The 14,030-nt window shown below is 45.1% G+C and overlaps 1 protein-coding gene across 1 annotated transcript in view; it reads left to right on the top strand.

The window, feature by feature from the left end:
* Positions 1 to 4,478: 4,478 nt before the first annotated feature.
* Positions 4,479 to 14,030, top strand: part of LOC306912358 (solute carrier family 22 member 23-like) — a 59,990-nt gene continuing 50,438 nt past the window's right edge. The window contains 1 exon segment of the mRNA XM_079488515.1: positions 4,479 to 5,602. Within this exon segment, the coding sequence (XP_079344641.1) occupies positions 5,141 to 5,602 (462 nt within the window). The 5' untranslated portion in view covers positions 4,479 to 5,140.

Raw genomic sequence — 14,030 nt, 5'->3', positions numbered from 1 at the left:
AATGCTAATGATGTTTGTGCACAACAATCTTGAACACAAAGTATTTCATTATGGGTGTGAGTTGACCTTCTAGATGTCAATCAGTCAAGTCACCTTAATTCAAGTTGCTGATATATTTAAATTATATATATATCTTCAGGACCATGTCATGTGGTCTACCTGCACAGCCTTTGTGATCTACTGGTAGATCACAATCTACCTTTTGGGCACCCCTGCTGTAGAGTGTAGACTGTATAATGTGTCCTGGAGAGTGAAGCATTGTTAAACACTGAAAGTCGGGTGAGGAGGGTTATGTTGCCTGGTTTGACATTTCAGAGCATGCTAATCAAACAAGTTTACTGGTATGTGCACATGTTACTCGAAAGGTTTTTACATTGACAAACATATAAAACTATCCCTGTCTGATGAGAGCTGAACCTGGTGAGATGTAGGAGGGGCCCGGACAGGAGTCAACCCACAGAGCCTAGTCCTTCCACACACACACACCAGATTGATCTGTCCCTGGACTTTCCCTAATGAGACTGAGATCGAGGCTAGCTACTGGAGTCTGGGACGTAAGTCGGGACTTGATCACCCCGGCTGGGTCACCTGAGTGAGGTGTATGATGTTGCGATACCCGAAACCCCGATGACCTTGGGATACATCACTGAGGATACGTCCCAGGTGCATCCATGCAATGTTTTTTTCGTTCTAGTTACGACCGAAGGTCGCAGTTTACTATGAAAACCTGCATCTCCCGTCAGTCACGCCTCCAAAAATGGTCACGCCTCGTGACATCACGCCTCCATATACTGTACGTATGGTCCGCCTCATGACATAACGCCTTGTGACACGTCAAGCCACCATATATGGCCATCCCCACATATGAAGATCACGACACTGACCTCATCAAACCCTGGATAGCCATACATGGAGAAGACTGGATCACCTATATCTGCATATATGGAGCAGGCCAGCAACTCGATGTATAGAGTCAAACCTCAAACCCTTATAGATCTCCATATATGGAGCTGACCTGTCCTGACATTCCATATGTTGATCTCGTCCTTCCTCTTCGATGTCTCCCTATTGACTGATACCTGTCCATTCAAACTCTAGACGGGCCCTCCCCAAAGTTATTAGTGCAACCACGCCCGGCAGCGGGCGAAAACTAGAGTTCTCAACAGGCCCGAAAATGGCCCTACCTGGGGCCTCATCAAACCCTGTACACTCAAGACACTGGCCCCGCTGCCACCCTCAGATGATGATCTCCATATATGGAGCTGACCTGTTCTGACATTCCATATGTTATCTGACCTCATCAAACCCTGTACAGTACACTCAAGACACGCTCCATATATGGCCAGATCTCATTAAACCCTGTACACTCAAGACACTCCCCCCGCTGCCACCCTTAGATCTCCATATATGGAGCTGACCTGTTCTGACATTCCATGTTGATCTGACCTCCCAACAAAGCACCAGCGCTCGCCCAGCAGTCTGCCGTCACCCAGGCGGATACGTGCACGCTTCTCGCCCAGCAGTCTGCCGTCACCCAGGCGGATACGTGCACGCTTCTCGCCCTCAGGGCGTCTTACTGGTTATTCTATTTATAGTGACTCATAGGAAAAAACTGGAGACCACCGAAGAGACGGGTGACAGCCGGAATGTAGACGGCACCCGGGAGCAGTGTGGGTTGGCGCCCCAGCCTGTGTCTTCCGTGAGGAGGAAGCCCAACAACCTGTACGGTGAGGCCTTTAGGAGGGCCATTCAAGCTGCAAGTGGAGCCTGCAGCACCACCGTTGCCCAGGTGGAGCCTGCAGAACCATTGCGCCTCAAGAATCCACGACTCCTGAATGAAGTGTCCGGTGCTGGGAGTCTGGTGCAACGCACAGGTCCTGGACCTGGTGAGAGCAGGAGTGGACCTGGTGAGACGTAGGAGGGGTCCGGACAGGAGTCAACCCACAGAGCCTATAGTCCTTCCACGCGCCAGATTGATCTACCTCCCAGTCCCGGCAGAGTAGTTCCGGAGCAACGGATTGTGTGGCCCTGGTCTTTCCCTAATGTGACTTATCGAGGGTAGCTACTGGAACGTAAGTCGGGACTTGATCACCCCGGGCTGGGTCACCTGAGTGAGGGTATGAGTATGATGTTGCGAGACCCGAAATCCTGATGACCTTCATGGGATACATCAATGAGGACACGTCCCAGGTGCAGCGTGCAATGTTTTTTTCCCGTTCTACAACAATAACGATATGTTATAGAATATAGATAATATGTTATATATTTCTCATTGCCCGTTTAAAATATAGAGGTTTGGGCCATTCGGGCCAGATATGCAAATATCACATATTTAAATATCCAATCCAATCCACTTTATTTATAAAGCACATTTAAAACAACAGAGTTTAGCCAAAGTGTTGTAGGCCTACAGTTAGTGCCAAATAAAATGAGAACAATACAAAAACAAAAAACCAGCAACAAGCAACATTCTTAAAAATATTACAGGTGATATTTTAAGGAACATTATGCTTATAATTACGCATTAAGAGATGCGTAATTACTCGCAAATGTTGCTTAAATAACCACGGTTATTGCATAACATCCAGTTATTTTAAGGAAAAATAATGCATTGAATGAAAAATTAGGTCAAAAAGGTAAAAAAGGAAAAATGAGGTCAGTCCGTTGCTCTCCTCAGGTTGGCAGAGGGAGTGTAGCGGCCAGGATTACATCAATTGACACTGGATGAAAAAGGTTACAAAAAACAAAACAAAAAGTTCTTTCTTGTATTTCATATATTTCTTGACTAGATTACACATTTCATTTCAGTCCTCATTTTACCCTTCATATTGAGCCATATGAGATTGCTGATGTCATCAGTATGCCAATTGTATGTGCATGCCCCCCTTTGTGCCCATATATGGAGCTAACTGATTGCCTGTGGTATAATCTCTGATTGATTTATTATTGGATGATGACAATTTTCTCCCCCTCCCTGTCTGTGATCTCACCTGAGCTGCACCTGAGCCACCCGACGGGTAGTCAGGTGGGCACATAAACACACTACTCAAATTGTAAGGCATGTGTGGGTCAAGAAAGCTGAAAGCACCTGTAGATATTTCATCTTCAGGACACATATATCTTAAAAGTCAGATGTTACACCTGTTAGATAGCCATACAGTAGGAGGGGGCTTCGTTCTGCTCGTTCTGTGTAGACTGAGGGGCCCACATGTTTGAGTGAGGGACGTGGTGACCATTGGGAAATCTGGGACAACTTCCAAACAGCCGGTCCAGTCCAGGCGGAACCTGGCTGTCCGTTTTAGGAATTAGGATAATTTTTTATTTTTTATATAGGCCTACAGTATATAATTTACTTTCCCAGGCTGAATTACAGGCCAAATCACAGTCACCGTTCATCAGTTAGTATTTTTGAGTGGTGCAAACCACTCCAACAACCAGCTTTGTCTGTACCTGTGTATGTGTGTACCTGTACGTGGGGCCACATACAGGTGAGCATGGTTGCTATGGTTAGTGTGTGACGTCACTGCACCACTCAGTTCACACGGGTGTGATTTATTTCTGGCACACAGCCGAAAGGGCCTCTCCAACTCAATTTCCCAGGCTGAATTAGAGGCCCAGCACGTCCTGTTAGATCCTAACATGTTAGTAAATTGTTGACCCTGGGCCTTCTAGGGGCCCCTAGTAGTCAAGGGCCTCTGTGCAATGGCCCTATTGGCCCAGTCCATAATCTAAGTCAAATTATTACTATACACACCATTAACCAAATGTTTTAAGTAGTTGAATGAGGAATTTCATTCATAATGTGGAGGTTCCTTACAGAAGTTGATTCAATCAAACCCTTAACCAGTTCTCCTCAATCCAACTGTGTTGCAACTTGCAACTAGGTGATATAGGAGGGTTCTCTACCCAGCCAATCACACTAGACCTAGAACATGTGGGGGAGCAAAATGGGAAACCCTGAGTTAACCCTTTGTTGAGTCAATGATATTGTTTCACAGAAGAGAAAACATATTTTGTATTAGTTAAAGTGTATAGTAGTCGGACAATTAAACCAAAAGCGGTAGGACTGAGTGAGGAGGATGCCTGTAGTCCCTACATTCCCTAATTTAAATCAACACTCATGGATGGTCCTCTCTCTCTCTCTCTCTCTCTCTCTCTCTCTCTCTCTCTATCTCTCTCTCTCTCTCCCCCTCTCTCAATTCAATTCAATTCAATTCAATTCAATTCAATTCAATTCAATTCAATTCAATTCAATTCAATTCAATTCAAAAATGGGCTTTTATAGGCAGAGGAAACATAATTTGCAAAAATGCAAAATACCCTCTCTCTCTCTCTTTCACACACACGCGCACACACACACACACACACACACGCACACACACACGCACGCACACGCACAGTGGGTGGGGATAGAGTGAGTCCCTCCTCCTCTCAGACGTAGGTAGAGTAGACCGTAGACACCTGGTGGTAGGTAGGTGTCTTTTGTTGTCATTGCTTTTCTAGTTGGCATTTTATATTCCTTTACTAAAAGTCTACAGACCTTTTGATGTGTCTTGGGGACCTAGTGCACCATGGCGACATTGCAGTGTCTTTAAAGGCACGGGACTACTAGGTCTCGTCTCTGTCGGTATTTTTGGACAGGTGTGTTACCTGTAGCGCCCTCAGGAGAGGGCGGACTCGGCACTTCCTCCACGGCTGTGACACACACAAGTCGGCTACAATGTATGAGACGAGGGGGCCTCAAGAAGGGACATACTACTCCACTACCGGTTATACATAGGGCTGCATCACTGCAGTCTCTCCTGTTTTCCAGTGATTTTTTTTAAACCGAGATTGAAGCTTTTTAATTTCAGTAGCACGACTAGTCTACTCTGTGGCAGGGAGGGAGCACAGCCACACACACACACGCGGAGTGAATGCTTAGTTCCTGATAATAAAGAGGTGCGTCTTATTTCCATTCCCAGTGATTGAGTGCGCACTGCTTTCAGCAGCACCAGCAGACAGAGCAGAGCGGAGCGGGGGCATTGACGCATTGTGGTGGACTACTCGACTCGACAGGGGCAGTAGTGTAGTAGCACTGCCAAACCGCCCGCCCGCCTGTTCGGCTGCTGCTGCTGTCTGCTGCGCTACAGACGCATCCATGAGCGAGACCGCGATGGCCGTGGTGCAGCTCGACACGGACCAGGACCATCAACCGGAGAACGGCTTCGTGTCTCCCGACCCCACGTCGCCGTCCGTGCTGGCACGCATCGACGACTGTGTTCTGCCGTTTCTCGGGGGATTTGGGAATTACCAGAGACACCTCATCGTGCTGACATGGATCCCGGCGATCTTTATTGGATTCAGCCAATATTCCGACAATTTTCTCCTTGCCCAGCCGAACAACACGTGTGTCCACCAGCCTACTATGGCAAATGTTACCAATTTGACTAGAAGTCATTCCGCTTTATTTCACGCTCCGCACAATAGCAGCACGCGTCCCGCTTTTATTTATGCCAATGGAAGTTATGGCACTCACAATGATTCGGCCAACATGCAGTGCATGTGCAAGGAATGGACATTTGAGCTGCAAACGGGACTTGTGCGGAATGTTGTCACCAAGGTAAGTTATTACCTCGTGCATCATGGAATGTCTTCTCAGTCTTATCAATATATTATGTATCAATGCCCCATCCCATCTATATTTCGTGATGACGAGTGGAATACATTGTGAGTGATGGACACCATCTGATTTCAATACCAGGGTAAACCCAATGAATAGGCCTGTTTTTCCCCGTTTTTTATTCGAACTACAGCATGGCTGGCAGGTGATGGCTTTGATCTGCTCCTGACACCTTTTATATTATTGCATGTGGCAAATATGTTCTATAGCCTCCTATCTGCCTAGTACTGTATGAGGCAGATGAGATGCTGGGGCAGAATGCAGGGTTTCTCTTCCACACAGTGGGCGTTTTACACTGTGGGTTACCTACTGCATAATGCATATGCAATAGCATTGGTAGACTATAATCACTTCCATGCACCTTTTGTTGACAAATCGTGGTTCTAAAGTAGGACATGGGGACACTCAACATGGTATATTATAGACCAGAGAGCATGCTTCATGGCAGCCGGGGACAGCAGCATGAGTGAGTCATCCCAGCAGCTGACTCGAGGTATACGACCTGCTATCAGAGACATGCTACTGTCCTTCGGCATTGTTTCACTTTGTGTCATAATGCTTTCCACTTGAGAAACTAATCATCTTCCCTCAAGTCTTGAGGGCAGATGAGGCCCTCCCCCCCTGCCCTCTCTCTCTCTTTCTGTTTTGCAGTTTGATCTCTATCTCAGTTTGTCAGGATGAGGCCTTATTATGTCCGTCTGTTGTCATTATGGTTCAACAACATGGATGTGATGTTATGCTAAATGAGGGATTATTAACATCAGTCCTTCTTCTGTGTGTGGATAGATACTCTGCATACAGGCCTACCCACGCCAAGCATCATCTCATTGTATGAGGACGTATAACAGAAAATCAGTAATCATGAATTCATAAGGTCCTCCTCACGGTATTTGACTTATGAGCTTTGTGATAATGTCATTTATGAACACGCCTCACAACCTGAGGTGCATTCAAAAGCCACGAGTTTCCTTTTTGCAGCTCATTCATTAGACTGATTTCTATAATAATTCCTACCTGAGAGTGCTGGGTTTTGAAGTTGATATCATTTTCTTTCATTTCCAATGGAAATGTTCCTACAGTAATGTAACATAGCATACCCTATATTGTATTTCTATATGCGTCTATAGCTGCCATGTCAGCAGCACCTAATGTCAGACATTGGCTGTGCTGAAGAACATCCTCATCGTTCTTTGTGAGTGATGCAATGTAATAACCTTGCGCCCTAGTACACTCCACTTGTGCGACACTGTAAACAAGTGGTATCCAGTTCATCAGGATTATTTCTCCCTCAAATATTTGATTTGACAATGATGATCAAATAGAAGTGATAGACTGGTTTGGTTTGATCTGCCACGGGGAAGAGGAGACGGTGTGCCATCCATGCTGAGCTTTTGGCTCGCAGGGATGCCAACGATCCATCTGTTTATCACTGATAATGTCCATGCTTAAACTGCCAGCACATAAAATGGAGCTCTCTTGCATCTTGTCCACTGTGAGGAGACACTATGATACACCCTGCTCTCGTTTTTTGTATTGTCCAGTGATACCTAATTGGAGAGGCTGCTCTAATAATTCTGGTGCACACGCTATTCAGATAGCTTGCATTAATAGCACCCTTCACCTGGGGGCAAACGCATTCAAGCCGGAGCTATATTTGATATTATGATAATCCCTCCCTGCCTGAAGACTAGCCTGTACAGGACACCATCTGAGTGGAGAAACTGATGCAACAGCTTCCCCAATTTCAAATAACTTCATTCCCCCTCGTGAAGATGCTAAGAATAATGAAACGGTTATTCTTAATCCTCTGTCAGCCATACCACCCATGGCCACATTTTGTATTTTAAAACAAAATGCAACGCTATATGTACTTCATTGACCCGTGTCCCCCAGGGCTCTATACTTTTCTATTTTCCCTTACGCCAAATCTTGCATGATGATCTACAAGCTCACAATGCAACGCAGTATGTTGTGAACTTGTAGATCTGCTATATTTGCAGAATGTTCTCCTGTTTTTCTTAGAATGATGATGGCCTCTCAATAATAATAATAATGCAATTTATTTATAAAGCACTTTACATTCTCACAAATCTCAGAGTGCTACAGGGTTAAAAGCATGGCAAAAAACAAACAAATAACAAAAACAGCATAAGCAACAATCAATATCATGGCTAAGATTGGCTAAACTAAGCTTGGCTAAACTAAAAGGGTCAAGTCTAGGTAAGAGATTTTTTTAAACAGAATGCTTTGTTAAAAGAGGGAGGTCTTTAGTCCATTCTTAAAAGCATCTGTGGACTGTGGTGCTCTCAGGTGCAAAGGGAGGGAGTTCCAGAATCCACAGACATGGGGCTGTGTAGCAGAAGGCCCGGTCGCCCATGGTGCGGAGATTGGCGGGTATTGGAAGAGCGGAGGCTTTGAGTGGCAGGTTTAGGGGCGATGAGTTCTTTAAGGTGGGTGGTGGTGGGGGGGGGGGGGGGGGGGGGGGGGGGAGGACATTGTCCTAGATGCACTGATGGGTGAGAAGGGAAATCTTGTATTCAGTCCTGACTCCTGAAGGGGATCTGAGTGTGAGTTAAGTTAACCAGAAAGATATTGTTGCACCTGCAGCCATACACAGCAAGCAAGTGTTAGGATTTCACTGTGTAACAGTGTGCACGTTGACCAACGGTGTTGCACTACACTACAGGACTGTTGATTCTCCTTCATACTTGGTGGCTTAGTGGGCCGTGAATACATGCATTTGTGTTGCCTTTACACACACACACACACACACACACACACACACACACGCACACGCACGTCCTCTGAATGTCATGTTGACACTGCCACCAATGCAGAACAGTCGGTGACAGAGCCGAGCAGTTGGTGAAAGCCTCCCTGGAACGGTGCCCTTCCCTTCCCTGACCCAGACAGACGTTCCGTGTTGTGACAAAGGTCATGCTTGGGAGAAATTGATTGGCGAGGCAGGCGTTCAGGACAGGTGACCCCTGACGACGAGAAGCCAAATTGGAAGAGAATGGACTCTCCAGTCCCGAGCAGCATATCTCTACCTTTCATATGACCTCAGTGGAAGTCGGGGGACGTGACACTGTTGCAGGAAGTGCTGACTCAGCAGCCATGTGTTTGGATTGCCTCGGCATAACTGCACATGACCGTGTGTGTGACTTGTGTGTGTGTGTGTGTGTGAGACATCCTATATACATGGGCAGCGGAACGGAGTGCCAAGACTCGCGTGTGTCTAGTAAAAAGAATATACCATCACGCTTTAACCCCTTCACACCCTATTAACAGTCAACGTTGGTCGCACGCGAAGACATAATAAAATGTCCATTGGCTTTATTCCCAGTGGTGCCTTTTCAACATAGGTTTAATCTGCAGAAGAGAGAGAATATAACGTGCCTCTTGGTGTAGTTCACTAAGGCAACATCTGAAAGGAGGCTTTGAAGTACAATTACTTTACTGTACTTTTACTTCTACTACACTACATCTCAGAGCAATTATTGTACTTTTACTCCATTATTTGAAAACCTTTGTTACTAGTTACTTTGTAGCTTTTCATTATTATTTTCAAAACATACATGAACCACTTCAGCCCCAATACGTTTGTACTTTTACTACCTTTTGAATTCAGGACTTACTTGTAACGGAATATTTCTAGTTCTACATCGCAGTATTGATACTTTTACTTAAGTAAAACACGTGAGTAGGCTACTTTTTCCACCGCTGTGTGCAGGGTATAAAGAGGCTGATGTGGACCTGTTCTAATAGAGTCCTGGGTCTCCTCTGGGTCTCATTTAATTGGGCTGAGCCATAGAAGTGAGAATGTATCATTACTGGGAGACTAGTAGGGTCTCTCTGCTCTCTGCCCAATCCACTGACTCCCATTCAGACAGATATAACGGCGCTGGCGGCACGCACGCTGCTGGAAGAAGCATCTCATCACACACACACACACACACACACACACACACACACACACACACACACACACACACACACGTACGTGTTATAGCATCATCATGGAAGATTGATTAGGATCTTTCTGTTTTGAAACAGGATTATCCTATGGAGATTGGAGAAACATTTGACTGCCACAAAGCTACTGTACACACCTTTTGAAGCTATTGGATTAGATTCAATTTTAGATTAGACTATCATTGTCCCAGAGGGATATTTGTTTTCACAGCCTGTCCGACATAGAAACGCATACCAATAGCATACAACACAACATAGTGAACATACAGGTAAAGACAATTCATAGAATCTCAAATACATCCATTTCACTAACACACAACAACATGTCAGCAACACAGTTTGGTTAAACGCTGCAATAGCCGAGTGGACAAAACTCCTGGAAAAGCAACCCTTTTCCCATCTCAAAGTTGTCTCTGTCCAGATGCCATTATTGTGAAGTGATGATTGAGGGGGTGCTATGTGAATGCTAGGCGTGTGGTGGCTCTGTCATTCATGTGTGAGTTTTTTTGTGGAAAGATATTTCAGAGGCTGCCTGTGATGGTACGTTTGTTTATTTCGTTGGAGATGGTCAACATGTTGAAAAAGCATGAGCAACAGAATGGGATGAATTTGGCTTACTTACTGTAGATTGACTAAAAGACGTGGGGCAAAAGTTTATTGTCCAAAGTCAGTCCAAGTCAAGATATGTGAAGTTGTCTACCTGTTTTATTATCTCTCATGGGTGGAGGAGGGTTCAGTCCAGTGTGTGGTGTGTTAATGACCAGTTATTTTGTCTTGTCCATGTTCAGCTGTAGGTAATTGTCAGGAAATTGCTTTTTGAGCAGTCTGAAAATGGCAGAGTCATCAGAGTATTTGAAGTATGTGGTGATGGGTGAGCGGCTGATAGTCATTTGTGTTGAGGGTGTGTAAAGAAGGCACTGTTAGAGGTCACAGCCCCACAGTCTCTTGCTAAGGAAGATGTGAGTTGATTGAGGAGTGGAGGGATGTTGAGTTGGTGTGAAGTTTCTATTATATAATCTGATGGTGTTGGAAGGCGGAACTGAATTCAACAAAGTGAATTGTTGCTAAATTGTCTGGTGATTCCAGATGTTGGGAGGAGGCATGCTATGTCCCTCCTTTGGCTCTGTATGCAAACTGGCAGGGGTCCAGTTGTGGTCTGATGGCTAGCAGGATTGTATTTTGCTCTCCAGCTTGGTTTGCTGATCAGAACACTGCAGTATCTGCTATTATAATGTAATTTTAATTTTGAGTACTTTAATTAGTACACATATTGTATTTCGTAAAATACAGTAATCATGCAGACATAACCTCTGAAGCATACATACAGTATGTTCTTTACAAGCTTGTTGGTGGGAACACCCAGTCCCAATATCGCTATGAGGTTGCACACCCAAAGATTTGCAAGTTGATACCGTAGTCCAACTCCCCCCGGCCTCTCTTGCTCCATGTGCGTCCATGCTGTTTACCCAGCTGGCCTGTCACTCGCACAGACCCCAGATCAGTATGGGACAGTAGGAGGACGGTCTCAGCTGTTGAGAGGGGATGACCCCGCCGCAGATGCCAAGTCGGCACAACAACGACACCCACTAACGGCGTCAACTGGGAGAAGAGATACTTGTGTGACTGAAAGATAAGACTCTCTGCAGACTGTGGGTGCCGCATGGTTTGTTTCTGATAACTTAAGTGGCGAGGATAAAACTGTGTGCGCACGGCGTGTTTACTGCAAGGCTACGTTCTGATAAGTGGTGGTCTTGATCAGTGAAGAGTGAACATAGAGGCTGGGTGTTTGACCTTTGGCTGGTCTTCAGGTTTTGTTTGTAGGATTAGGACAATGGAATGTGAGGCGGAGGATGGGTAGTGGGTTTCTTTCTCTCTTTGAGCTGGGCAATTTTATAGCCCTATTAAAGGAGCATTCAGTGATTTGGGTGATTAGGAACACCCCCCCCCCGGTCCGCCCCGGTAACAAGATGTGCACATGCACGCACTACAGTGGGGGGACACACGACAAGCCAACAGCACACACACCAAGCCCCGCCCCCGCTCGATCATGATTGGCGGAAGGCCCCTCTCTATCCTGATTAGATGAAGGCTTTGCCACCTAGTCAAAAACGAAAACCTAAGGTTTTTTGACCCCCAGGGGCTCGCTGGGGACAGGGAGGAACTCCTTATATGGTCAGTACACTCTATAGTAGGGAGGATTATCACAACAAAACAAAGAAATCACACCCGTGTGAACTGAGTGGTGTAAGGCCTGTCTGACGTAATGAAATCATGTCTGACGCAATGAAATCACACCCGGGTGAACAGGGTGAACATAGCAACCATGCTAATTTTTTCTGCACTAACAAAGCCAGGTGTAGGAAATCATACCCGGGTGAACAGGGTGAACATAGCAACCATGCTCATTTTTTCTGCACTAACAAAGCCAGTTGTAGGAGTGGTTTACACCACTCAAAAATAAGTGATATTTGAATTAAGTGAAATCACTGAATATACCTTTAATATCGTGTGATACAACATACAAGACTAGATAGATCTTCTGGTATTATGCATATTGGCATATCCGAAGTGTTGTCTTTTCCGTGTTTTAAAAGATGCCTTACAGCAAAGCAGATGTAATTTTCGGCACTTACCTGACTGTTCTAGCTGTTCTATTATTTGGCTTTGTTCCATTAGTTATTATATAAGCATTGATGATTAATATTAATAAATAAATATTATGACACCAGTAGCCACAATCTCGTCACAATATTGTTGATATCAACATATTTGATCAATAGATATCTCCCAACCCTAATCTCAGAAGATAGAGATTGATAGAGATCAGAAGATATGTATTGTTTTATGTCGAGGGGCCTCTATTGTACACCTCCAAGGTTGTTTCCCCCTCTGACCATAGGGGCTTTATATCGAACCATACATGTTATCTTATCTCTGTAGCATCCTTGAACCCATTCCAGACGGATGTAACCCACTTGGGTACTAGGCCTGGTTAGTGGGTACTAGGCCTGGTTAGTGGGTACTAGGCCTGGTTAGTGGGTACTAGGCCTGGTTAGTGTGTACTAGGCCTGGTTAGTGTGTACTAGGCCTGGTTAGTGGGTACTAGGCCTGGCCCTGGGTAGTGGGTACTAGGCCTGGGTAGTGGGTACTAGGCCTGGTTAGTGGGTACTAGGCCTGGGTAGTGGGTACTAGGCCTGGGTAGTGGGTACTAGGCCTGGGTAGTGGGTACTAGGCCTCCTGGCATTGTAGACACTCAGTGGAGCGCTCCTTTCTAGTTTCTCTCTCTGTTGCAAATTGCCAAGGGATATCTATATAAAAATACATACAAATATTGTATAATAATAAAACTACTTTTGCCATTATCTTCTTACTTCTGATGAGGTACATTTATGTATTGTCAAGTAATAAATAAACAATAGCTTACATACAAATGCACATACAGTACCTACCTACCTAACCCTACTGTATCTACCAACGAATCCCAATCCCAATTCTCATCGCATCAGGCCTGTCCCCCTGTCTAGTGCTCAAAGCCTGAAAACAATGCACAATGAATTAATTGAAAAAAGATCGCGATCTAGATTCAGACACCTACGCAATCTCATTTTGTGAAGAATCGTGCAGCAGTAGTTGGCTGTCCAATTTATTTGAGTTACTCTTATGCTTTTGCTATAAGAGTTGTGACTACCCATTTTGCAACCAGATCTTATTTTAATGATGTTTGCGAGACGAGAAACACTCTCCTGGGATTTTGATTTGGGTAATTTGTGTTTTTTTTAGATATTTTAGTATTTCAAAGTGTCTGTGATGTCATGGACACTGGTCTCACTGCTGGATTACTACAATGACCCTAATGCTTTGCTGCACTCACCCCACCTTGGCTTGTGGAGTAGGAGCAAGCCCCCAGGGAGGCTCTCCAACGTTGAAGCGCTCGGCCCTAGTGGTAAGAGCGGGGACTGCAGGCGGACCCGTGGATTTATCATGAGGAAACCCCGTGCATCTGGGCTTTATCATTGAGCGCTCGTTTGCACTACCGCATTTTGGACACCAGATAGTAGATAGTAGTTCTTCCGGGTGCTTCAAAACGCCACTGAGCAACTTCTATCGAAATGAATAGCAGGGGGCGGCCTCTAACCTTTTATTACTCTCTGAGTAGGAGAGGGCTGTCTTACTGAGACAACATGTAGTCCTTTATTACTCTCTGAGTAGGAGAGGGCTGTCTTACTGAGACAACATGTAGTCCAGGAAGGAAATGAGACCAGTGTACATGACATCACTGGCACATTGAAATACTGAAATATCTAAAAGCACATACAGTATTACACACATTAAAACCCCATGGGAAAGTGTTTCTTGTCTCCCAAACATCATTAAAATAAGATCTGGTTGCGAA

The sequence above is a fragment of the Electrona antarctica genome (genome assembly GCF_951216825.1).
Source record: "Electrona antarctica genome assembly, chromosome: 19".
NCBI classification, from domain to species: domain Eukaryota; kingdom Metazoa; phylum Chordata; class Actinopteri; order Myctophiformes; family Myctophidae; genus Electrona; species Electrona antarctica.
Note: the sequence above shows the minus strand (reverse complement) of the source record. Positions and strands in the feature narration are given on the sequence as shown.